The sequence below is a fragment of the Daphnia pulicaria genome, chromosome 6, assembly GCF_021234035.1.
Source record: "Daphnia pulicaria isolate SC F1-1A chromosome 6, SC_F0-13Bv2, whole genome shotgun sequence".
Taxonomy (NCBI): Eukaryota; Metazoa; Arthropoda; class Branchiopoda; order Diplostraca; family Daphniidae; genus Daphnia; species Daphnia pulicaria.
Window position 1 is genome coordinate 2,555,298 of NC_060918.1, and position 21,345 is coordinate 2,576,642.

A 21,345-nucleotide genomic window follows, 5' to 3' on the forward strand; every position below is an offset into this window, starting at 1 on the left:
CTCGTGATCAAATTATCACCCAAATATTTTTTAAATCTTATCAGTCATCTTCCTTGACAAGAGGGAAACTGTCGTTAACGTCTGAGATTTCAGCTGTTGGTTTGGGATTAAAAACACGATCGGAAAAAAGCACAAAATAATGATATAAAAATAATTCTACATCCTGTTTTAACTTTTAACAGAGGTCGTCGTATCCTATTTGTTGATACACACGACAAATGCATTGATTCTTTTTAAAGCCATTACTATTGAGTATTACTCAGCAAAATGAGTTTATTTAGATAAAAGGGCCTAGTCATGGTCCCGTGTTTCAATACATGTAGCTGTGATGTTGTGAATTAAAATTATGCCAACGAAAGTCACTATAGTTGGTTTGTAAACCTAACCGATGCTCAACAGGCAATCCGTCATGCATGCTAAAATGGGGTTATTCCGTTTCATCAATAGTGCAGCTTAGAGAGTCCGGGCGACCGAAAATTTCTCTCTACCGTTCTAATTCCAAAGTTTCTTGCGGTTCGCTCTGAGGGTTTGTATTTAACAGAAACGACATTTGTTGATTTTGTGTCTGTGCGGCCTTGATGAAGACAACCAGAGGGCTAAACTCAATGCAGAATAACGCGATGCACAGTGATACAGCAAAAAATCTAGCAGCTTTCTTAAGATAGCAAACACACAGACATATAAGTCAACTAATACGACGACTTGGGAAATGAGAGATTAAATTTCGCTTTCGTTGAGACGACCTTGGCACCCAAAGGACTTATCCGCGTTTTTTCCGTATAAAGACCGTTAAGCGGTTTTATCCTAAATAAGGATTAGGCTGATTGGAACAATAGTTGTTATATCTATTTGAAGCATCAGATAATCCTTTGAGATGGGCGCCAATATACTCGGCATCAAAATCCAAAGACTTCACCTTCAATTCTCAAAAAATCCTGTCTCCTATCTTATGTTATCTGCCATTTCTAGTCTAGTGGTCTATTTTGAGTGCAATACGGATAAATGAAAAAAAAAATACCTGACCACTAGATGATTATGCTTCGCAAATACATTCGGATGGCTACGGTTGTGTGAAATTCTTTTGAAATTGATACACTTTCTATAAATATAACGATTAAATTACTCGAGTATAACTAACAGTATTTATATGGGGCACGCAGAAGAGTAAACCATTTATTGCTTTATGTATTTCTTATGATTTTCTGTAAAACATTTTGCGATAAATTCAAGCAATTTTAAAATGTGCGCTGCTAATTCAATAAACTTGCTTCTAAAAACATTGCAAGAATTAAAGACATTCTTAGGAAGGATATCTGTGGAAATGTTTAGTCATTTTTTCTTTTATCAATTTATATTGACCACTTGCTTACTTATTATTTTAAGGGGATAAGGGGACAAAGAATTAAGAAAAAAGTCGTGGTTTGACAGGTTGGAATACAACAAAAGGAAAATCCAGCTCAAGCTTGAGGTCATTTCTATTTTTAAACATTGAACACCTCGATTGCAATCTGATAAAAACATCAGTACTCAACATTTACAACAAATCTTTTATGCGTCGGCATGTTAACCAATAAAATACTGTGACGGCATCTCACGAGTCACTTAGCATTACTTGCCTGAACGCTCGGTAACAAAGAATTGCGTTGGTATGTTTCAACATGACTAATGAGCGGAATCAAGATTGCACACTTACTGCAAAACACTGGTCACTAAGCGGAGTTCTTACAGATGACTTGCTTGACGTCTAGTGTGATTGCCGAATAATATGACAATAATAAAACGAACGTATGTAACTTGAGTAGAGCTGGTATACCGACTTCGATATGACAAAAATTTACGAACAGAAACGTTTCTACACATTTGGGCACAAACTGTTCCACTTTTGAAAAGTAGATGACTTGTCCTAATTGTTGCTGCACTCTAATAGGAAATAGCATCTCTGTTGCTTCCACAATCTTTACGTCTAAAAGTTCTGCATATGATGATGCACATGATACCAAACAAATCTTTTACCAAAAATCTAACTGTTACTACCAATGTTTCCAGTATTTTGGAGGATTATCTCCCACTAAGAAAAATAAGAAAACCATTCAAAAAAATGTGAGACACCAAGAATATGTATTCAGGCTTAGATGTTACGGCAACTGCATTAACATATTCTCAGAGCACAGGGTCCTTAGTCGAGCTGCAAAATAAAACAGAAAATCAGAAAATGCATAAAATGAGACCATCTTAAAATTTTTTACCTTCTTGAATCCAATATCAGCCGAGTACTCGCGGAAGCACTGACGGCAGAGGTTGAGGCCATACTTCCTGACAAGACCATGTCTGTTGGCACATGCCCGGCTAATGTAAAAGAAACAGAATTATTCATAAGCTTTCTTTATGTCTTTACAACATTGAAGATTTCTGAAAATTTTATTGATTTATTCAAGTCCAGGAAACCCAATACAATTAAAGCCTCTATGAAACTATACAATTTAACGTGGGTTTGCGTGGAAAAGAATGGTTTACAACGGTGAGGTAGTACCACGTTTTGTAGCAAACATTTGACGAATTTTACAACGAACAAAAATAAAACTAGACAAGTAAAAAAAAAATTACCAAGTACGAGATCCGGCTCCGTATTTACGGGGGTGAGAATACCACAAGTTTTGGAAACCCATATTGATGACAAGATCAGCTAGATTGACAGCAAATACTTCGTTTAACGAAAGCCAGAAGCCGGAAGAAAATGGCCGATCCTTTAGCGCTCACATGAAATGTTGCCGAGTGTATTCTTATCAATGTACAGCGCCACCTATAAAATTTGTGAAATTAATTGTTATCATTAATTTCAGCCACTAAAATTATTAAAGAAAGATTCTTTATTATTTTTTCGTTTTATTTTGTATTAACATTTAATTAGTTAAATCATATTTGCAATGGCATCTAAGCTGTAGTTTGGTGGTGGCGTTGTGAACTTGTGAATTTCGACAACAAGCAGACGATATTCAAAATCTGTCAATGACACGTGATTGCGTTATTGGTTCTAGAAGTTTACAGTTCTTTAGCTTTTTTAAAAAACTTTTCTTCCAATGAGTACTGAGGCAACCAATAAACCAGTTTTTAGGGATTTGCAGGCCGATGATGCTGATCCCGAAATCACGGAAATAAGTTCACTGTGCTTCAATTGCGGCGAAGATGTAAATTTCGGCATAATTGATGTGTGTGCCAGCAAAAAATTGATTTGTTTTCTTTGTAGGGCATGACTAGGTTGCTGCTGACAAAAATTCCTTTCTATAAAGAGATCATATTGATGTCATTTGAATGTGGTCATTGCGGGCTTAAAAACAATGAAGTGCAGTCGGGTGACAAGATTCAAGAAAAAGGAGCACTAATCCAGGTTTCTGTCACCTCCACAAAAGATCTCAACAGGCAGGTTATCAAATCTGATTATGCCACTGTTAAGATTCCCGAGATTGAGTTTGAAATCCCACCCCAATCCAAAAGAGGAGGTAAATGGTAGATTGTTTCATTCAAAGCTAAGTGTTATTAAACTTGTGACTTATATTACAGAAATAACTACCATTGAAGGTATCTTAAGCAAATGCATTGCAGGCTTAGAGCAAGACCAACCAGCAAGGAGAGCCCTAGATCCTGATTCAGCTGAAAAAATTGACACCTTTATACAAGTGTTGAAAGATACAAAAAGATGTGAAAAACCTTTCACAATTGTAGGTTTCACATCCTATTTTTTACAACATAACACTGATTAATGGAAATATATTTAGGTTATAGATGACCCTTCTGGAAATAGCTATGTTGAAAATTTGAATGCCCCTCTTGTTGACCCTGCACTGACAACAACTCATTACGAGCGAAACAAGGAACAAAACCACCTCGTCGGCATCTACGAAGAAGAATTAAAAGAAATCAAGGAAGAAGAAGAGGAAGAAACCCAAGGTATTTTGGAATCAAAATTGTTTCATTAAATCAGAGGCCATTGTATTTTCTTGCATATTTTAATTATACAGCCGAAGATGATGCATCTCATGATACTTTGGCAGACGAAGTGTTACATTTTGGTACCAACTGCCCGTCATGCAACGCGCCATGCGAGACAAATATGAAACTCACAAGTAAAATTGAACTAGTCAAAGGTTTTACAGTTAAATTAGATCACCCCCTATCTGTTTATTTCCAGGCATACCTTATTTCAAGGAGGTCATTATCATGGCGACCAACTGCGATGCTTGCGGTCACCGAACCAATGAGGTGAAATCAGGTTCTGGCATCAACGAGAAAGGTGTGAAAATTACGTTGCGCATCACGGATCTGATTGATCTGTCGCGTGACGTGCTCAAATCGGAAACTTGCTCCCTGTCCATCCCCGAACTAGACTTTGAAGTCGGTGCGGGAACTTTAGGCGGAAAGTTCACTACACTAGAAGGTTTGTTGGTTGCCATGAAGGACCAACTAAGCGGACAGAACCCACTGATGTGCGGCGACAGCGCCACGTCAACCTTGAAGGGTATGTTGAACCATTGTTAAACCAAATCGTAGCGTGTTGCATTTAATGTGAAATGAATTATTTCATTTCAGAACAAATGAAACATTTCAACCTAAAATTGGACGATATCATTAGTGGCAAATCGTTGGGAAGTCGTATTATTCTGGACGACCCAGCCGGTAACAGCTACTTGCAGAATGTATACGCTCCAGAAGATGATCCAGAAATGGAGATCGTCTATTATGAGCGAACTTTCGAAGACAACGAAGAACTCGGTTTGAACGACATGAAATTGGAAAACTACAGTGAAAATGAATAAAATATTGTAACTCGATGACATTTGTTGTGGTGGTTTTTTGTGAATATATATGGCTCATATTTCCAAAGAGATCAATACTTTGCCTGATTTATTCTGACGATTTTAATTAGGGAAAATATTGAGTTTATACACAGCCCCACCCTATGCCGTAGACTTTCCCAACCAGCCATACATCCGGAGAAATCGAATGGAAATTTTGAAATTGAAACTCGTTGAGGCGTTCCGTTATGGCAAGCCTGCCGTTGCCTGGTAACTGTCGTGATGATTTTTTTTAGATACATATATCAATGTTGATGGTTCCTTTTTGCTGCAAGTACCAAATGTTTACCCGTGCACAAATGACGTAATTACGGTGGTGCTTATTGCTACATATTGAATTGAGCCTTTTGTTTGGATATTATCCATCGATCACGAGACAACGTATCTCCAGTCTGATCATATTATGACATTCGCAAGCACAACACATACGCGCAATAATTCGACATGTCACATGTGTGCATTAGCCCGAATTGGGATTCCCGTAATTCATATCAAGATCAAATTACTCAACGAGGTACAGCATATACCTTGTTATTATTCTTCCAATACAAAGGAGTTAATTTATCTAATAGCGGATCAGATCAAATGGAATTTCTTGGCGCTATTCACTATTGCTGCAAGTCTTGTGTTTTATTCTTTTTCGTCCTAATTGTGCTGTGTAAAACCATTTTAGAAATTCAGCGTGGGAAGCCATTAGGCTGGAAATTGCACCTCGTTCTCATCCTAGGGAGAACGTACTCTATGCTCCGCGTTGAAGCCTACATAATGTTCCAAGCTGTAATAATTCTTCCGTGACCACAGTAATTTGCTGGATCGATCAAACCTGAAGTCCTTTTCGTTGAGCACTCGGAAGTATTGATCAGATAAAAGGTCGAGACGAAAATGTAAGCAATGTCAAGACATTTCGTGAACCCAACAACATCCGTTGCTGTGGAATCGCCATATCGCCTATTCCGTGGTATTTTTTCCCCCAAGGATTTACAGTCACGTGTTATAACATTTAGGCCGGAAGTGAGCCACTTCTTTGAATCCCATTTCAATTTGTTAGTTGCGCAAAAAAAAAATATAATCTGCCGCTCTTTCCTTTTTTTCTTTTAAGAAACTACTAAATTATCTGCAGTTCCTGTTTATCTTGGTAAGCGACGATTCCTAACTTTTTTACTAACTACAAAAGAAAAATAATCAAGTTTAGTCACTGAGTGAGCAGCACTCTTGAATTAAGATTGAATAATTTACGTAGTTCAGATTAATTGTTGTTTCTTCTTTCGTTAGCTTCTTCCTTGCAACTCTATTATTGATTTCATTACAGTCCGCTTATAAGATTAAAAAGCACAACATTCTAAGCTTCCTTCTCCTTCTGACAGCATTCAATATTATGCACGGTGCAACCGTAATATCTGACTGTAAACTCAGATCTATTTCACTTCCACAAAACTGTCCTTGTACACAAGTGCCATAGCCAATTCGTATCAAATTGAATGACTCGCAACAACGCTGGTATATCTTGGACGCGCTTATGATTAGCGGTTGGCGATAAAAGCGAGAGTGAAAGACTATTCAGTACGTGATGCCCAAACATAACAAGCAGCAGCGGTCTACGAAAATGTATCGTCGTCTTTTCTCCGTCGAGCAACACGGAAATAAAAAAAGGAAGTGGTTCCCCCGCTCCGTATCGAAATAAAAACAAGGATCTTATTTCTACAGGCATATCAAAGGTCGACGACGTACTACGCGCCGAATATAAGACGAGAGAAAGAAGAAAAGAAAACAGAGAATAACAAAATGGCAAGAGTCCCAACTATACAAAGACACGTCGGGATTGACGAGCACTTTCCACAATGGCGATATCCCCCTCGGATTCCGCCACTGTATTCTTGTCTCTCACATAGCTCCACTGAGGATTAGTTCCGGCATATAAGAAACGGAGCAGAGAAAAACAAAACAATCGCAGTGTATATCCAACAAAAAAAAATGAGTGTTCTAGCGATAAGTTTGTTTGAACACAAACAAAAATGGCCAAGCGTTACTGCTGCATCATCCACATGCAAAAGAAGAACATGATCCCCGAAAAGAAGAATCGCCAGTGACGTACAAGAAACTCCCGTCCCGAGTGGGCGCGTTTGTCTTCGTGCTGACATAGATACATGACACAACTTGCAATCATCACAAAATGCCGTTATAATACAAAAGTCCGCGGGTATACACTATTATTGTGTTGTATACCCGCTTTGGCGCATTAACAGGCCACTTTAGGCTTTTTTAATAATAATCGTTGCCAAAAGGAGTTTTTCGATTGGTTTTTCTCATATCGCTTATACATATTTCACGTCTAAGACCCCAATTTTCATTCGTGAGCGCTTGATCAATCGGCACGAAATTAACGGTCTGGACCATTGAGCAAACACGTATAAATGAGCCAATAATCAGCCAAAGGGTGCGTGTGTGATCTATTATGCTTATTCGTTTCTCCCGAGTTGAGAAGCTTCAATTGCATTTCTTATTACCGATGCCCGCGTACGCCCGCGTAGCTCTAATTGGCAAGTTGAACGGTGCGCAAGTTCCTCCAAATTATTATAGCTGCTACTACCATAATATATACGTATGAGCTCTCATTTCGCCAGGATTTGATGGTTTTATTATATGCGGCTCGAGAAACTATACCGGGTGCTCAGCCGTTTTGAATGTTTGTTGAATCGTTTGCCGCTCATATTAGTCACGATAGAGACGATATATATAGGCTGCTGTATTCACCGCCATCGGGGGGCATTAGGTACTGATGTATTAGATTGCCAATTTCAACGGGACGGTTATATCCTCGTTGCCCAAACGAAACAATAAAGACATGAATATAACGTAGTACGTACGGTGGAACAGTTTTTCACATAAAAGTGCAACGAAATGATGATGGATTTTTTGTATATATACGTTTATACACTGTTTGAACGCGGGAGGAACGTGATGAGGAAGTATAATTGATGTGTATGGGTATGGGTCTTGAACGAAAAACAAAAAAATAAAGAAGAAATGGCTCCGACAGCCGTGTGAGATCCACTGCATGTGTGCACAATTACGGGCTCAGTTGTGACGTGCACACACGCTGCGCGTTTAACTTGTTTGTAGGCCATCGGACGCCCGGTAGTAGTAGTACTTTGGTGCTTTTTGCTATACAGAGTGACTTCCTGCGATAATATATGGAACTGGGAGGAGGTGGGGGTTCGATTCATTTCCGTGTAACACAGTGGCAATGATTGGTTTTTCGGCAATCACGACATTGATTTTGCTTCACTCACTTAAAATATGTGTCGTGGTTGTCGATAAACCCGTGCGAATGGTCAACAAGAAAATGAAAAGGAATCGACGAAGAGGACAGCAGAAGCCGCCACCAAACGGGTCCAGCAGGGATATGAGACAAGCGATCAATACGTATACCCAAAAGGAGGAGATGAGTAAAATAGCAGCAAATATGTACACGGCGGGATATAATAGAAAATAAACGTTGAATATTTACATTTCGATCGCGTGATCAATTGGATGAATGTACACACAGACGTATATATAAAGAGGACAAGAAATGTGACATGTAATAGATGAGGGTAGTTTCAGGGAGGACAGCATAATCATCATCTCCGAAAAAAGCCATTTTCACGTGACATATAATTGAAAAATTGGTCGTGTTCTTATTCGTTCTCAAAACACAAATGGGTCAATTATAGCAGAACAGGAAGTTGATGGACCACTAAAACGGGATCAATATATGGTGATTCAGTTGCGAACGGTTCACCAGAGAAGGGGGAAGTTGATGATGAAGAGATTATGTGGTGTTGAGGCTTTTGCTATAATATCCAGCGACCGGCTTCTTTGTGGTCAATCCGCAGTTTAGAGGTCACTATGAAGAACATCGCTGGACCCGTTGACTTGGACGGTGATGTGCTGACAGGAAATCACCGAGTCCACGGTTCCCGATGAAGCGATTGTTACTACGGATACAAACGGAAAAGTAAAAAAAAATTCTATAATTTCAAAACGAACCGAAAAGACGATTTGAGTTGCTCAAGTGATTAGCCTAGTCTCTTATTCATACAATTAACAGATTTCTTAACTAATGAAAGTCCAAATGGTTTTAGCTTTAGATATACCTTGTTTACCATCTGATTTTGCTGAATTCCGGCCATTGGTGAAAGGCTCGTCCATTTTCAGCGAACCGTTTGCGACATCTGGAATTTCCCTTTCAGCGCTGCTGCCGTTACAACACTCGTCGTCAGATCGGTTGACGAAAGACACGCACATTTCCTGTTGGATTGTTGCGAGAATAGGATTCGGTAGCTCAATTGTTCCCTGAGGGCCGTACGACCGGCCTGTTGGCCCAGGAACTGGTGGAACTCGGGATCGCAGTGAGTCGTTGTGACCAAAAGTGCGTTCCGAGTTGCGTCCGCGACGTGTGAAGACGCTGTTCTCGCCGGCCAGCGCCTTGTTGACTTCCATCCGCTCAGCGCACGTGCACGCCTACACAACAAGGAGAGAAAAGGAGCTCAAAAACCAATCGGAAAATGGAGGCAGATAATCGACAGCGATGGCGAAAACCTTCATGAAACTTTTCTTAAAGTTGTCGGATAGAAAAGCGTAGAGGATTGGATTGACGGCCGAATTGGAGTAGCCCAGGCAACCGGCCAGCAGGAAAATGGCCACGATGTACGGAGACTGTGAGGCTTTGGGTGGAGTGAATATTAACGACACTTGGGAAACCCAATAAGGTAACCAACAGAGGACGTAAACGGTGACGACTGTCAGGACCAGTCGGGTCACTTTGCGGTGGGAGCGGCGCTTCTCCTTGGATTTGTTGGTCGGTCCCACCGTCTGTAATTTTTATTTTTATTTCGCCAATAAAGAAAGCGAAGAAATCAATTTTTATCAACAGTTGAATTGGCGAATGAAAAACCAACGAATCTTTTTTACTTTCAGTTTCCTGATGACGAGGATGTAAAAGACTAAAATGAGGATGAGTGGAATGGCAAAGGCCAAGGTGAAAGTGTAGAGGGTGAAGGCGGCCTGTCCGTTCATGTACTCGTTTTCTGGCCAGTAAATGTTGCAGCTGACGATGGGACTTGTCGGATGAAACTCGGTCCCATCCTCGAGGCTACTTCCGGTTAGGATAGACGACATGGCCAACGTGTTGTTGGTGATCCAGGAAGCGATGGTCGTGGCCGAGCCGTTTGACCAATACAAAGTGTCGACCACCCCGGAATCGTTGATGCTGCCGATGGCCCAGTCCGAATGAACTTGTTGTGTGTGGGCGTACAAAAAAATTGGCACAATCATGAGGAAAGAAATGCCCCAAGTTGTCATGGACACGACCTGTCGATTGTAAATTTATTGACATTTTATTCTATGACGTAAGTGTCGTGACTTGAATATTTGGCGCCATTAAAAGTTGGTTGAATTTCTAATTTCAATTGAGTTTGTAGGAAAAGTTGAAGTTCAGACGACGGGAAAATGCAATGAAATGATTATGCAACCGGATGCAGCGCTACTGTTTGTAGAATTATTTAGACTTTTCTATTGACGTGATTGAAGTTCTTATTGCGCAGCCGAGTGAAGCCAAGCCTCAATAAGATTAATCGTCTTCTGCGCAATAGTTTATTGACCGGATTCTGATCACGTTTTACCCAGCCGGATCGTTATTCTTCTTTTTATTTTTCAACACAAACGATAGCCATACCCTTGGGCATACCAGACCCTACAAATGTCACATATCACATCTCCCCCTATGGCCCTATATACTGTCGCCACGGACCACGGAATATTTAAGGCATCGAAAGGGAGAATTGGAAAAAGGAGAACAGCGGAAGGAAAGGGAAGAAGTCTGACAATGGGAAACACAAATCAAAACTGTTCCCAGTATCGCGGTGGTCTATAGGCTCAAAGATTTCCCTTGATCGCTTCCCAAATCAGCAAGGGCTGAGATATGGCATTGAACCAACCAACAGCAACGATATAGGCCTAAAAAGGTTTTGATTTCCCTTTGAGAAAACGTTGGAAATCGATCAGTGACGTGTTGGACGTTGAATCGATCCAATATACAAAAAGTACAAGACCAGCAGCGGCAGAATAATCGAAGAAGACGCAACTGAGAGAAAGGGGAGAAAAGGTTCTAATGAGATTTTCCTTTTCTCGATTAAATGCCGTGCGATCCGTCTCCGAATAGGACCAGGACTATTATGGACCATAATAGGGACAGATGTTCGTGTTCCGTATCAATATTACCGTGGAGCACGATTCTCTCTAGGCTGTATAAATGCATTACGGGAAAATCAAGCGGGACGAATATGCCACCAATAAAACAGTAGCGACGCGAGGCCCATACAATAAGTAAAATTTTACATCAAGCGACATCAAATCAATCAAATTAACCAAAAAAGAAAATTTAAACCGCAGTCGCGAACAAAAATGCGTAGACTTACTTTGGCATAGAAAGGTGTCCGGACTGTGGCCGCATCGATCGGATGGCAGACGGCTATGTAACGATCAGCGCTCATAACCGTCAACAACAAGGAACTTGTGAATTGATTGACCGAGGTCGTTGTCATGTAAATCTATCACGACAAAATAGACGAGGCAATTCAATCGGTCACAAAATTTTCGTGGGCGTTGAAGTTATCTCACCTTGCACATGACGTTGCCAAATGGCCAATATCCCAGGCCCATTGTCGTCATAATAAATGGAATGCCGATGAGAAAACATTCGTCTGCCACCGCCAAATTCAAAATGTACAAATTGGTGACTGTCTGCATTTTTGTGTAGCGGAGGACGACGTAGATGACGAGAGTGTTGCCCATGAGACCTACGACAAAGACAGTGCCATACAAACACTTTGGTGCCAAACAAAAATAAAATAACATCAAGTTAAATTAAGGGAAAACCAAACATTTATCGCCATCAGACTACCTGAACAAAATAAAAGAGAAACGCGCCCAGCAGAGGAATTTCGTAGTCGTTGACGATCAAGTCCGGCATGTCTCCCGTGTCGTTCGTCCACGACACCATGCTGTCCATGTTGTTGTGTGGTCAATTAGAAGCAATCAACTCCACAGCAACAAGTGAAATCCAAAAAGGGATGAACAAAAAAGCCTTTCTGCTGATCCCTGAAAAGGAAACCACAAGTAAAAATTTTGTGTTTCTTTGATCCATTTCACTTGTACGTTTTCGGTCTTAAAAGTCTGTCGTATTTATTGTTATTCTGTAGTATTTGATTTATAAACCCTTCTGAAATGAAGGTTTTAAGTTTCCGAGGTGCGGGGGCAACGTACGAAAAGAGGTTGACAAATTGATTAAACCGCCCGTCACCATAGGCAACCTATGATCCACGTATATTCTTACATTCAGGCTTATAGTTGATCTTATTTTTCTGCGTTAACGTCACACAGGCTGTGAGTCTAGCTGAAAAACAACCGGTTTGTTTTCTAATACGAAACTGTGTTTTTCCTTTTCTGCCTTATTTGTTTCTTCCTTCAGTACTCTGTGCCATTCAGTAAATAATCACAAAATAATCAGCTTATTCCTTTCAAAACAGACGGAAGCATATGCGGAAGCAATTACATTCATGACCAAAGAAAGAGTCACGAATGCAGCAGTTGGTTTCCTCAGTCGTAAACAAAACTAAATCAATAAAATTATTCCGCGTATGTGGACCCATGCAACAGTGGCCATGGGATGGCAGTAACTAAAGAGCAGCTGTTGCGAACACACATTGAATGAGAATGAGTCATTGGGTCGCTGTTATTTTCATGTTTGGTTTGCTTTGAACATGCTCGCATGACATTTCGTTTGGCGAATTGAAAACCAAGCGAAGAGACGAATAAAAACAATCCAGCGCAAAAGGTCGCGTCCCGTTGGGAGGACCGAATAATTTCACGGAATTCCGGTTTCTATATCATTCGCATCATGTCAGGCACTTTTAACCGCTCCCGCCGTCGGTACTTCACGATCCTAGTAGTAAAACAGAAATAAGGGCACTATCTTTCCATCAGTTTTATTGTCCCCGGTTTCTTTCCGTTGATTGAAAAGATCGATGACTTCCAAGAAATAGTTTGGAGTATAGATAAGGAGAAAACGGCGGCGCCATCGCAATTTGAATTGTAGACACTAGACAGATTCCGACAACGTAAACTACGACAAAATGTAAACTTTATAGGACGTATATTGTTCCTACATCGTGACTGACAACATCAATTAGAGGAAAAACCAAATATGTTGGATGACTTGCATCTGGCAAATTATTAATGTAATTATTAGCGTCTAGATTCACGCGTCGTTGATGGGATTTTTTGTCCCTGTTGGTAAAACCAATTAATAGTTTCTGAATTTATCCGATCTGAGAGCGCAAACCAATTTGGACGTCGACTGCCAAACGTTTTTCTGGTTTTTACAAGATCTGATGTTTATACTATTTTTGGACCTATCCACCAGTTTCTGAAAAGTTGTTCATTCATCAGAATCCCAGTCAATTTATTTCCTCAATAGACTGTGTGACATTCAAGTTAGATAAGGTGCCAAAAACACCGTTCCATTACTTGGGATGTTATTTTTAGCCTCAACTCTTCTTTTTTTGTTGATTTAATTACATTCGTCAAAACGATCTCCGATGAAAAAAAGAACGAAAGAAAGTGAGAAAAGTAAATTAACGTCGTGTTTCATCACTCTCGTCTGTTATTCGATTGGATTGATGATGCCGCTGCGCGCCTGTCTCGCTTTCATCTCTTTATTTCTGTTTTCAGCGTGTCGGCGTGATAGATGGAAATAAGTGTGATTGAGCCAGGGCGCAGCAGAGTCGATTTCTTTTCCGCCGATTCACGCGATTGTAATGAAAACTCTCCTTTGTAAACGTCAAAATGGTTTGCGGAGCTTCAGGAATTGAGAAAACCGACAAATTGATTCAGGGTCCTCTCAATAACCACTGAATGTTTCACTCAGTTCCATCAAAAGTGCCATTCTTTTTTCCCGGTTTCTTCGTTTGACTGGCTTGCTGACGTCATACGGCTTTATAGAAAATGGTAGGCAGATTTCAGAAAGGGAAAGCTTGGCACTTGTCAAAGCGTTGGATATTATTAATCACTTGATTTTTTTACAACGGCAGGAATAGAATATTATTTCATCATTTATGAATCGCTTCTCTCCTATTAAACGAAAAACCAAAAAACATCAGCTGCGTATAGACAGACCTATATGTTATTGCTGAAGCCTCTTTCAGTCAGAAAAACAAACAATTTAACCCACCACATCAGAATTCGGACACTAGAATTCAACAACAAGTTTTTCGAGTGCTTTGACGAACTTTTCGAATGAATAAAGTCATCCATTTGAAAAAGTGAGACATGAAACTAGGCCAAAAATGCGCGTTACAGGCAACACCAGTCAATAATGTCAAGTCATATTGAGCGCAAATAGAACTAAAGTTGACAAGAATGAAGGAGATCAAACGGTTCGATAATCGAGTCCTTCTACAGCGAAACCAGAACTTCAAAGGTCAAAAGATCGAATCAAATTTCACCCGTGATTTATCTTTTCAAAGACGCAATTTTAATGCATTGGTCATATAAATAAATTACGTGGGCAGCATCGTTGCCTTTGGTAAGTTGTGTAGACTGGTTCGGACGAGCTCAAGGACGAGCTGCACTATATGGAAAATAGACTGTGGCAACATCAGCAGGGATGTTTGTTTTTAGGGAGTGTAAATCAAGGCGTTGAATATTTGATGTGCTCAGTGTGTTGTGCAAGTGCAATTATGCAAATTAGAGAGCCGGTCAATATTTCGCAGACTCATTATTATATAGAATTGCCGCAAACTGCTTAAGCCTATATAACGTACTAACGGTATAAATAATTATATATCATGTGCATGGAATCAGAATGCTTGGATACTTTTCCACTTGCATGCATCACCATTTAATTTTTTTAGCGGCTAATTGAAGTTTGGATACTGGCGAGAAGAGAAGTTTCGCTTGAGTGCTGTTTTATGTTTGATTAAATCTTGAATGCCGCAGAGTAAAATTACCATTTTATTTTTGTTTTTGTTTAGTATGTTTTGTTACATACAGTAGGCCTACTAATAAGTGATAACATTCGATCGACCATACAGTATATAGCGTTGTTGTTGCTGCTGAGTCACAAAGAAATGCAACATCCCAAAGCGCTGCTAGATCCGCTTCCTTATGCCTTATTATGCGATTGTATAAATGGCACAGTTGTGATGGACGACGATCCATCTTTTAACTTGACGTGCAATTCAAACATGTCAAGTCGGCTTTATTTGTTGCCCTGTTTTCGTAGCATGTCTGTCTTGCATTTTATTCGGGATAATCCGGTCAAATCCATCAACACCAAACTAGCCTACACCAGCAGCATTTAAAATTATCTCTAACTCACAATTTAATTTAGATTATATTCTCCGAAATAGAATTATTCTCAATCAGTCGAAAATTAACTTGAAACTTTATTGGGAATTAAGAAATTTGAAACCACTGAGACGATAGCACATATGATAAGTCGCCGAGCAATCAAGGCATTATACGATTGCAATCGCAAACACGCACTACTTATGTTCTTTCGGTTATGCTTCTGCGCTGCGAAGCGCGCGCTATGCTATTTGATGGATTACGATTTATCCGCTATCAACTTCATCATGAGCATTGTACTATAATGCACTAAATGATAAGTTTGAATTGATACTAAGAATTAAAAATTCGACGAAAATTGTATTCATTCGAACTAGGCTACAGCGTTCAACAGAAGGCGAAAAGAGATCTTCTTTTACTTTGCTGTGCTCTGATTCATCAGCTATATATCTTCCGTTTCCCAATTTCATTTCCTATTGGGTCTTTCATTATGACAACAAAAACGCTGATAACAAATATTTTACCATTAGCTGTAAATGTTATATAGGGCTACGTATTACCGTGTAATAGAGTCCTCTCCCATTTCATATTATATGGCATTTTGGTTCGGCATCTCAAATTCTGCCGTCTATATGCCATCCTAGATAGTTTACATGTAGCCGACATGTAACCGACCGAAATCAAAAGGAAATTCAATTTCAAATGTATAGCTGTGACGTTGTATGTGTATGCACTATGTACGGGAAAAAAGTCAATTTACCCACCAGGGATCCATTAGTTACGAGCGAAGGAGTCTCTCTACTTCTATTGTTTGCTCTTCACTTCGTTCCTTATACTTTTTGTTTGGTCTCTCCCCCTGCCGGTTTTTTACTACAAATCGAATTAAACGACTATATAGTGCGGCCTATACATCTTTAGTAAAAAGAACCTTTTTAGACTGAACGCTGCTGCAAGATAGGCCTGTACAGTTTCTCATTCCAAGAATTCTACAAACGAAATCGAATTTCTCATTTCTCATTCGATTTGTTTTAGTAAACAAATTGAGGTTCCAATTCCAGCGCATATAATTCTTTTGCGTACGAAAACAGCGGACCAGAAAATATTATTACTTGGTTACATAATAGGACCATATCATCGCCGTCACTGAACGTCAGAATAAGGTCTATACAGTGTTGGCAACATGTTATAAAAATTCCCAACCTAACCAAAGTGCTCTCCAAAATAAAATAAATAATGATTCGGGTTCGTGTGCAGCCCTATACAGTGAAGCAATCTTGCGTGACAGACCCCATTTCCTCCCAGTTATAGTGCCGATCACTTTGTCTTCCCAACTCGATCCAATGGGTTTTCAGTCTCAAGATGGGACGCGCTTCCGACAAGTCTCAACGGATAGAAGACGAATGTGAGATTCCAAGTGGCACTCTCATCGTCCGCTTGATTCTACCATATAAACAGGGCGAATTCATGGAACTGATGATGAGCTTTATTATTCGCCATTCAATTTTTGTTTTATAAGGCTTTAGAACGGAGGGAAGCAAACAATAAAGCCAGCAGGAATGTGCACAGGCGTGGACAATGAATGGCGAACCACTAAACACGTGAAATGAGTCCCATAGCAAATGGTCTTGTCGAGTCCGTATATTGATCTGACATTTATGGATGCATTATATACCCTATATTGCGTCATAAGTGCTATAAAGAAAATCTATACATAATACAGGCATTTACAGACTTGAACAAAAAGATGACGAAGAAAGAAATCTAATAATCGCAACGCCCATTATAAGATCATTTCCGACCAAAAAGGAAAAAATTTTATTCGGATATCCTGACCTCCTTATTCTTGAGCCTTATATGTTATTATATTGTGAACTATTAAAATATTTTGATGATGCAATTGCGTAATTAAAGTCTGCCATAAGAATAAGTAAAATGAGAAAATGATAACATTTTTAAATCCTGGATGCCGTTCAATAACTTTAATCGCTAGAAATTCACACAGCTGAATAAAATGTTGAAAATGCGCGGGAAGCCAAGTGATAATATTGTGTCCATTTTCGTATCTAATAACATTAACATTTCTTGTCTTATATTACGTAGTGATCATTTCGTGGTAGCTCATCCAATCTCCCAAGAGCCTCATCGGCATTGGCTAAACATCACTATTCACCGCCAAGACCAATTCACCTTTCAATCTAGCAAATCTCCAATCAGCTAATTCTCTTAACTGATTGAGCCATGGCTTATTCAAGTGATTTCCGGCGCAAAGTAATTGCCCTGTGTTTCAAGAGAAAAAAGCCAAAGGGATATCTAAAAATTGAAAAAAAAAGGCTCTAGTCTAATCTGAGATCAAACCGGGGTCGGTATATAAATCTGCTTACTCCGCAATGTTTTACAGGAAAGGTACACCATCAATCCTTTTTCCACGAGTATAAATTCTTTTGATTTTTAATGTTGGCGTTTGGTACCATCACCCTCTATAGGCTATACAAATTCGTGTGGATTCAAACTGTTCAAACCATCTCCGTATAAAATGTATTGGCATTTTTCCATCGTCTCTGAAAGATTCCCCAGTAAATGGAAAGCAGAAGCCAAAATCTCGATCAAATATTACGGGTGAAATATTCCGTGAAATGGAATTTCTTAAATCGTTTGACGCGCTTTGGCTTCATATATGCTTCCAAATGATTATAACTAGACAAAGATGGGAAATACCAGAAGGTATTACGTGTTATAATATTCATAAACGTAATATTAAAAAAAAAAAAACTCGCCCAATTTCGGTGAGAGCTCCCGACATTCAAATAATAAACATCATCGTTGATGTACTATACGCGTCTGTTTGGTTCGTCTTCATTCGTCTGAAAGATATGCAACTCGGACGACCTCCTCTGCTTCTTCTTTTCTTTTTCGAACTAGGAGCTCTCATGAAAATTATATCCCCCCCCCCTCTCGCTAGTCTACTTTTCTGTGATGATAAATGCGACCCTTGTATTGGTGCACAGGTGCCATTTGAGACTAGTGAATACACAATGGAATCGCAAAGGTCTCGACAGCGGATCTCTCTCTCTCGACAGAGACGGAATGTTTGATCACGCTTAACAATACATTAGGGCTCCTCGTCCGCGCGTAACCTTTACTTCTGAAGCCCATATACATATCTCTATACGACGCTGCTGTGTATATAGTCGACGCCGACTGCTGTGAATATAACGCCGAATAACGGGTCTAAAGATTTGTTACTTGGTTTGCTGTTCGTGACGTTTCCATGATCAATCTTCGCTCCCCCGTACCCCATTAGGTTTGCCAAGCGTGAAAACTGTGCGTCCTTTTTTGATTCGTCGTTCTTTGAAAATGTAATATCGGACATCATTCTTGAACATAACCCATCAATAATGCCACCTGGCACAGATAATACACAACTTATAAATACATTTTCATTTGATATAGGGCCTAGTCCACTATAATATATCCATCAGCATGTCCTTATATGACTATGTTTTATAGTGTTTTTCCGATATCGTTTTTTTCCCCGCGGCCGCGTACCATAACATCTCTTTCTATATCGATGCAGCTGTTGAGCGAATCAAATTACAGCAGTGCCCAAAAAAGGATATGATTGGAACGGCTCTGGAGGAGAAAGAGAAAGACAAAAAAGGGTTGTTGTTTGCTATGACTCGGCAACGTCGCCCCCCTCCCCTCCCTCTGATCACAGCGTCAGTTGGTCTCGTCTCGTTGGTAGAGTGAATACACGCCTGTATCGCTCTCGAATTCAGCCTCTTTCAGACTTCATTCTATGGCGCAGTTGATTGTGTTTTCGATCCAATTCATTCCCCCTGCTCTCATCACTCGATCCCTCAGTGTTTTTTTTGTTCAGTTTTATTTTGTTTCGTGTTGATTTCCCCGGCCCTTGGGTGCGCCCATTGCTGCTAACCCCCCTCCTCCCAGCAACCAGCGTGGTTTGTGGGGGCCGCCATCTTGTTTTCCTTTGTCTCGTGTGGTGCATATGCTGTTCGTTTGTGGTCCTGCGAGTTATCCTATCCGCCGATCATATTTGGCACTTTTGGCACACATTCACCCACTGTTTTTCATATTTCATGTGTTTTTTTTTTAAATTTTTTTTGGTGATTCATTGTCGTGTCTATATTGAGGGGCCCACATGTTGCGTGCCCGCCATTTTTTATTTCTCTTTTCTATTCGGCCCATACGCATTTTCTGTCTATAGTGAGGGGCCCACATGTTGCGTGCCCACCATTTTTTTTTTCTCTCTGGCTTCGTTTCTCTCTTGGCCGTCTCTCTTGCTGAGAATCCGTTTGTCGTTTTTTTTTTGTTGGCCGTAATTACTCCGCGTCCACTCGTTCCACGTGGATTTCATCCCGCGGTTTAGTCTCTCCCACCATTCAGCCCCCTATCGTCATATATGCGTTTATTGTTTGTTTGTTGGCCGTAATTATCCCACGTCCACCCGTTCCACGCGGATTTCATCCCGCGGTTTAGTTTCTCCCACTATTCATCCCCCTATCGTCATATATTTCCACATTGCCGTTCATTCTGTTTTCTAGTGTGCTGTTTTCTTGTTTCACACCCTCGTTTCGACCACTCATATTGCCAATTCAACTTCACACGCTCTCCCCATTCAATTCATTTTTTTTGTGTTTTCTGCTCCTCGTTTCTTTAACGTTCATCTCCGTGTATTCAATTCTCCCACCCACCGTGGTTTCATTCCTCCGTTCATTTTCATTCCGCTGCCGTGTTCATCCTACGCCGGTGCCACCCTTCGTGCAGTGTTCAGTGGTCCCCTTGTGTCACCCAGGTCTTGGGTTAATCCGTGCCTCGCCATGCCTCCTAAGCCATTCAAGCCGTACGGCGCGCCTCCTCCACTAGACATCGAGGAATTCAAAGACTCCTTCGAGATCTGGCACCAGCAGTGGAATATATTCCTCGCTCTTTCGACCATCAACACTGCACTTCCGCAAGGCGACCGACCGGAATATATTGCCAACATCTTGCTGTCCTGCCTCTCCAAATCGACGCTGAAGGCTGTGCTCACCATGGGTTTGGCGGCCGCTGAGTTAAAAGATGCAGACATCATTATTGGGAAGCTGCAGGAGAGGTGTAATGCTGGCCGCAATTGTCATGTGTGGCGCCAGAAGTTCTCATCCCGCGCCCAGCGTGACACCGAATCGGCTGATTCTTGGCTCAGCGACTTGCGTGATCTCGCGCGCAAATGTGAATTTGAAAAAGATTGCTGTGCGGCCTGCCAGAACACGCGCATTTTGGGCCAAGTTGTCTTTGGCGTGTTCGACGACGAGGTCCGCCGTAAGCTACTGGAACAGGGCGCCACTTTAACCCTGGATATAGCGCTAACAACGCTCCGTACAGCTGAGGCCACCCGGCTTCAGGCGTCCACTATCAAACAGGGTGGCGCGGCCCCCGTCCACCAGCTAAAGACTCCTACGGCAAAACCACCTATGGGCAAGCCGGCCATTCAACACCGGGATCAGCAGCGCGGACGTCCAGCAGCTCGTTGGCATCCGCCCGGAACTAAGCCGTATGGGTGTTGGAACTGCGGGTCGGCCTCTCGTCACGCTAAGGAGGATTGCCCCGCCTTCGGCAAGGAATGTCTAGGTTGCCACAAAACGGGCCACTTCCAGGCCGTTTGCACCCAAGGCGGCAGTTCAACCCCAAAACCTGAGATGGCTGGCAGCATCACGATCCAATCAATCATCCCTGATGACATGGTCGAGCTTGGTGTCGTCCCGGCTTCCAGCAACTCAACTATTTTCATCCGTGTGCTCCCTGACACCGGGGCGTCGATTGATGCAATCCCGGCCGCCATGTTTTGGAGTCACTTCAAGCACGTTCAACTAATTGATGGCGGACCAAACGCAGTCACGGCCACCGGGGCGGCAATTTCGTCACTTGGTCACTTCCCGGCCTCGTTGTCATGGTCCAGCGGATCATCCCTCCCCGTGGCCACAACCATTCATGTCCTACGTGACCTTCAACAGCCGGTGCTCTCCAAGGCGTCTCAAAAACAATTCGGCATGCTACCGGCTCAGTATCCGCATTCATGCGTGTTAGCTGCGGTTATGCCTCCGCCTTT

General features: G+C 41.1%; 2 protein-coding genes across 5 annotated transcripts in view; one reads left to right on the top strand and one right to left on the bottom strand.

Annotated features, from left to right (window-relative positions):
- Window positions 1-2,968: 2,968 nt before the first annotated feature.
- Window positions 2,969-4,882, top strand: LOC124343498 (zinc finger protein ZPR1-like). The gene is made up of 7 exons (XM_046796825.1): window positions 2,969-3,185; window positions 3,245-3,497; window positions 3,559-3,716; window positions 3,774-3,945; window positions 4,017-4,121; window positions 4,187-4,513; window positions 4,585-4,882. The coding sequence occupies exons 1-7, from the start codon at window positions 3,078-3,080 to the stop codon at window positions 4,809-4,811; spliced, it is 1,350 nt and encodes a 449-aa protein (XP_046652781.1). The 5' UTR covers window positions 2,969-3,077; the 3' UTR covers window positions 4,812-4,882.
- A 2,702-nt stretch (window positions 4,883-7,584) lies between these two features.
- The window catches only part of LOC124341660 (somatostatin receptor type 5-like), a 76,095-nt gene continuing 62,334 nt past the window's right edge, over window positions 7,585-21,345 (bottom strand). For 3 of the 4 annotated variants that reach the window (XM_046794590.1, XM_046794592.1, XM_046794591.1), the window contains exons 2-8: window positions 11,794-11,990; window positions 11,511-11,717; window positions 11,309-11,440; window positions 9,804-10,202; window positions 9,432-9,704; window positions 8,987-9,353; window positions 7,585-8,827 (exon numbers count right to left, since the gene is read on the bottom strand). In XM_046794590.1, coding sequence (XP_046650546.1) covers window positions 8,727-8,827; window positions 8,987-9,353; window positions 9,432-9,704; window positions 9,804-10,202; window positions 11,309-11,440; window positions 11,511-11,717; window positions 11,794-11,901 — 1,587 coding nt within the window. In that variant the 5' untranslated portion in view covers window positions 11,902-11,990 and the 3' untranslated portion in view covers window positions 7,585-8,726. The remainder of the gene's footprint in view (window positions 8,828-8,986; window positions 9,354-9,431; window positions 9,705-9,803; window positions 10,203-11,308; window positions 11,441-11,510; window positions 11,718-11,793; window positions 11,991-21,345) is intronic. The other variant, XM_046794593.1, reaches the window with a different exon arrangement.

What these genes read in the sequence shown, in the direction of transcription:
- LOC124343498 (XM_046796825.1), top strand. Translation starts at nt 3,078, where the DNA reads ATGAGTACTGAGGCAACCAATAAACCAGTTTTTAGGGATTTGCAGGCC. An exon ending in GCTTCAATTGCGGCGAAGAT is followed by an intron (nt 3,186 to 3,244) that starts GTAAATTTCGGC and finishes TTTTCTTTGTAG; the next exon opens with GGCATGACTAGGTTGCTGCT. An exon ending in ACCCCAATCCAAAAGAGGAG is followed by an intron (nt 3,498 to 3,558) that starts GTAAATGGTAGA and finishes CTTATATTACAG; the next exon opens with AAATAACTACCATTGAAGGT.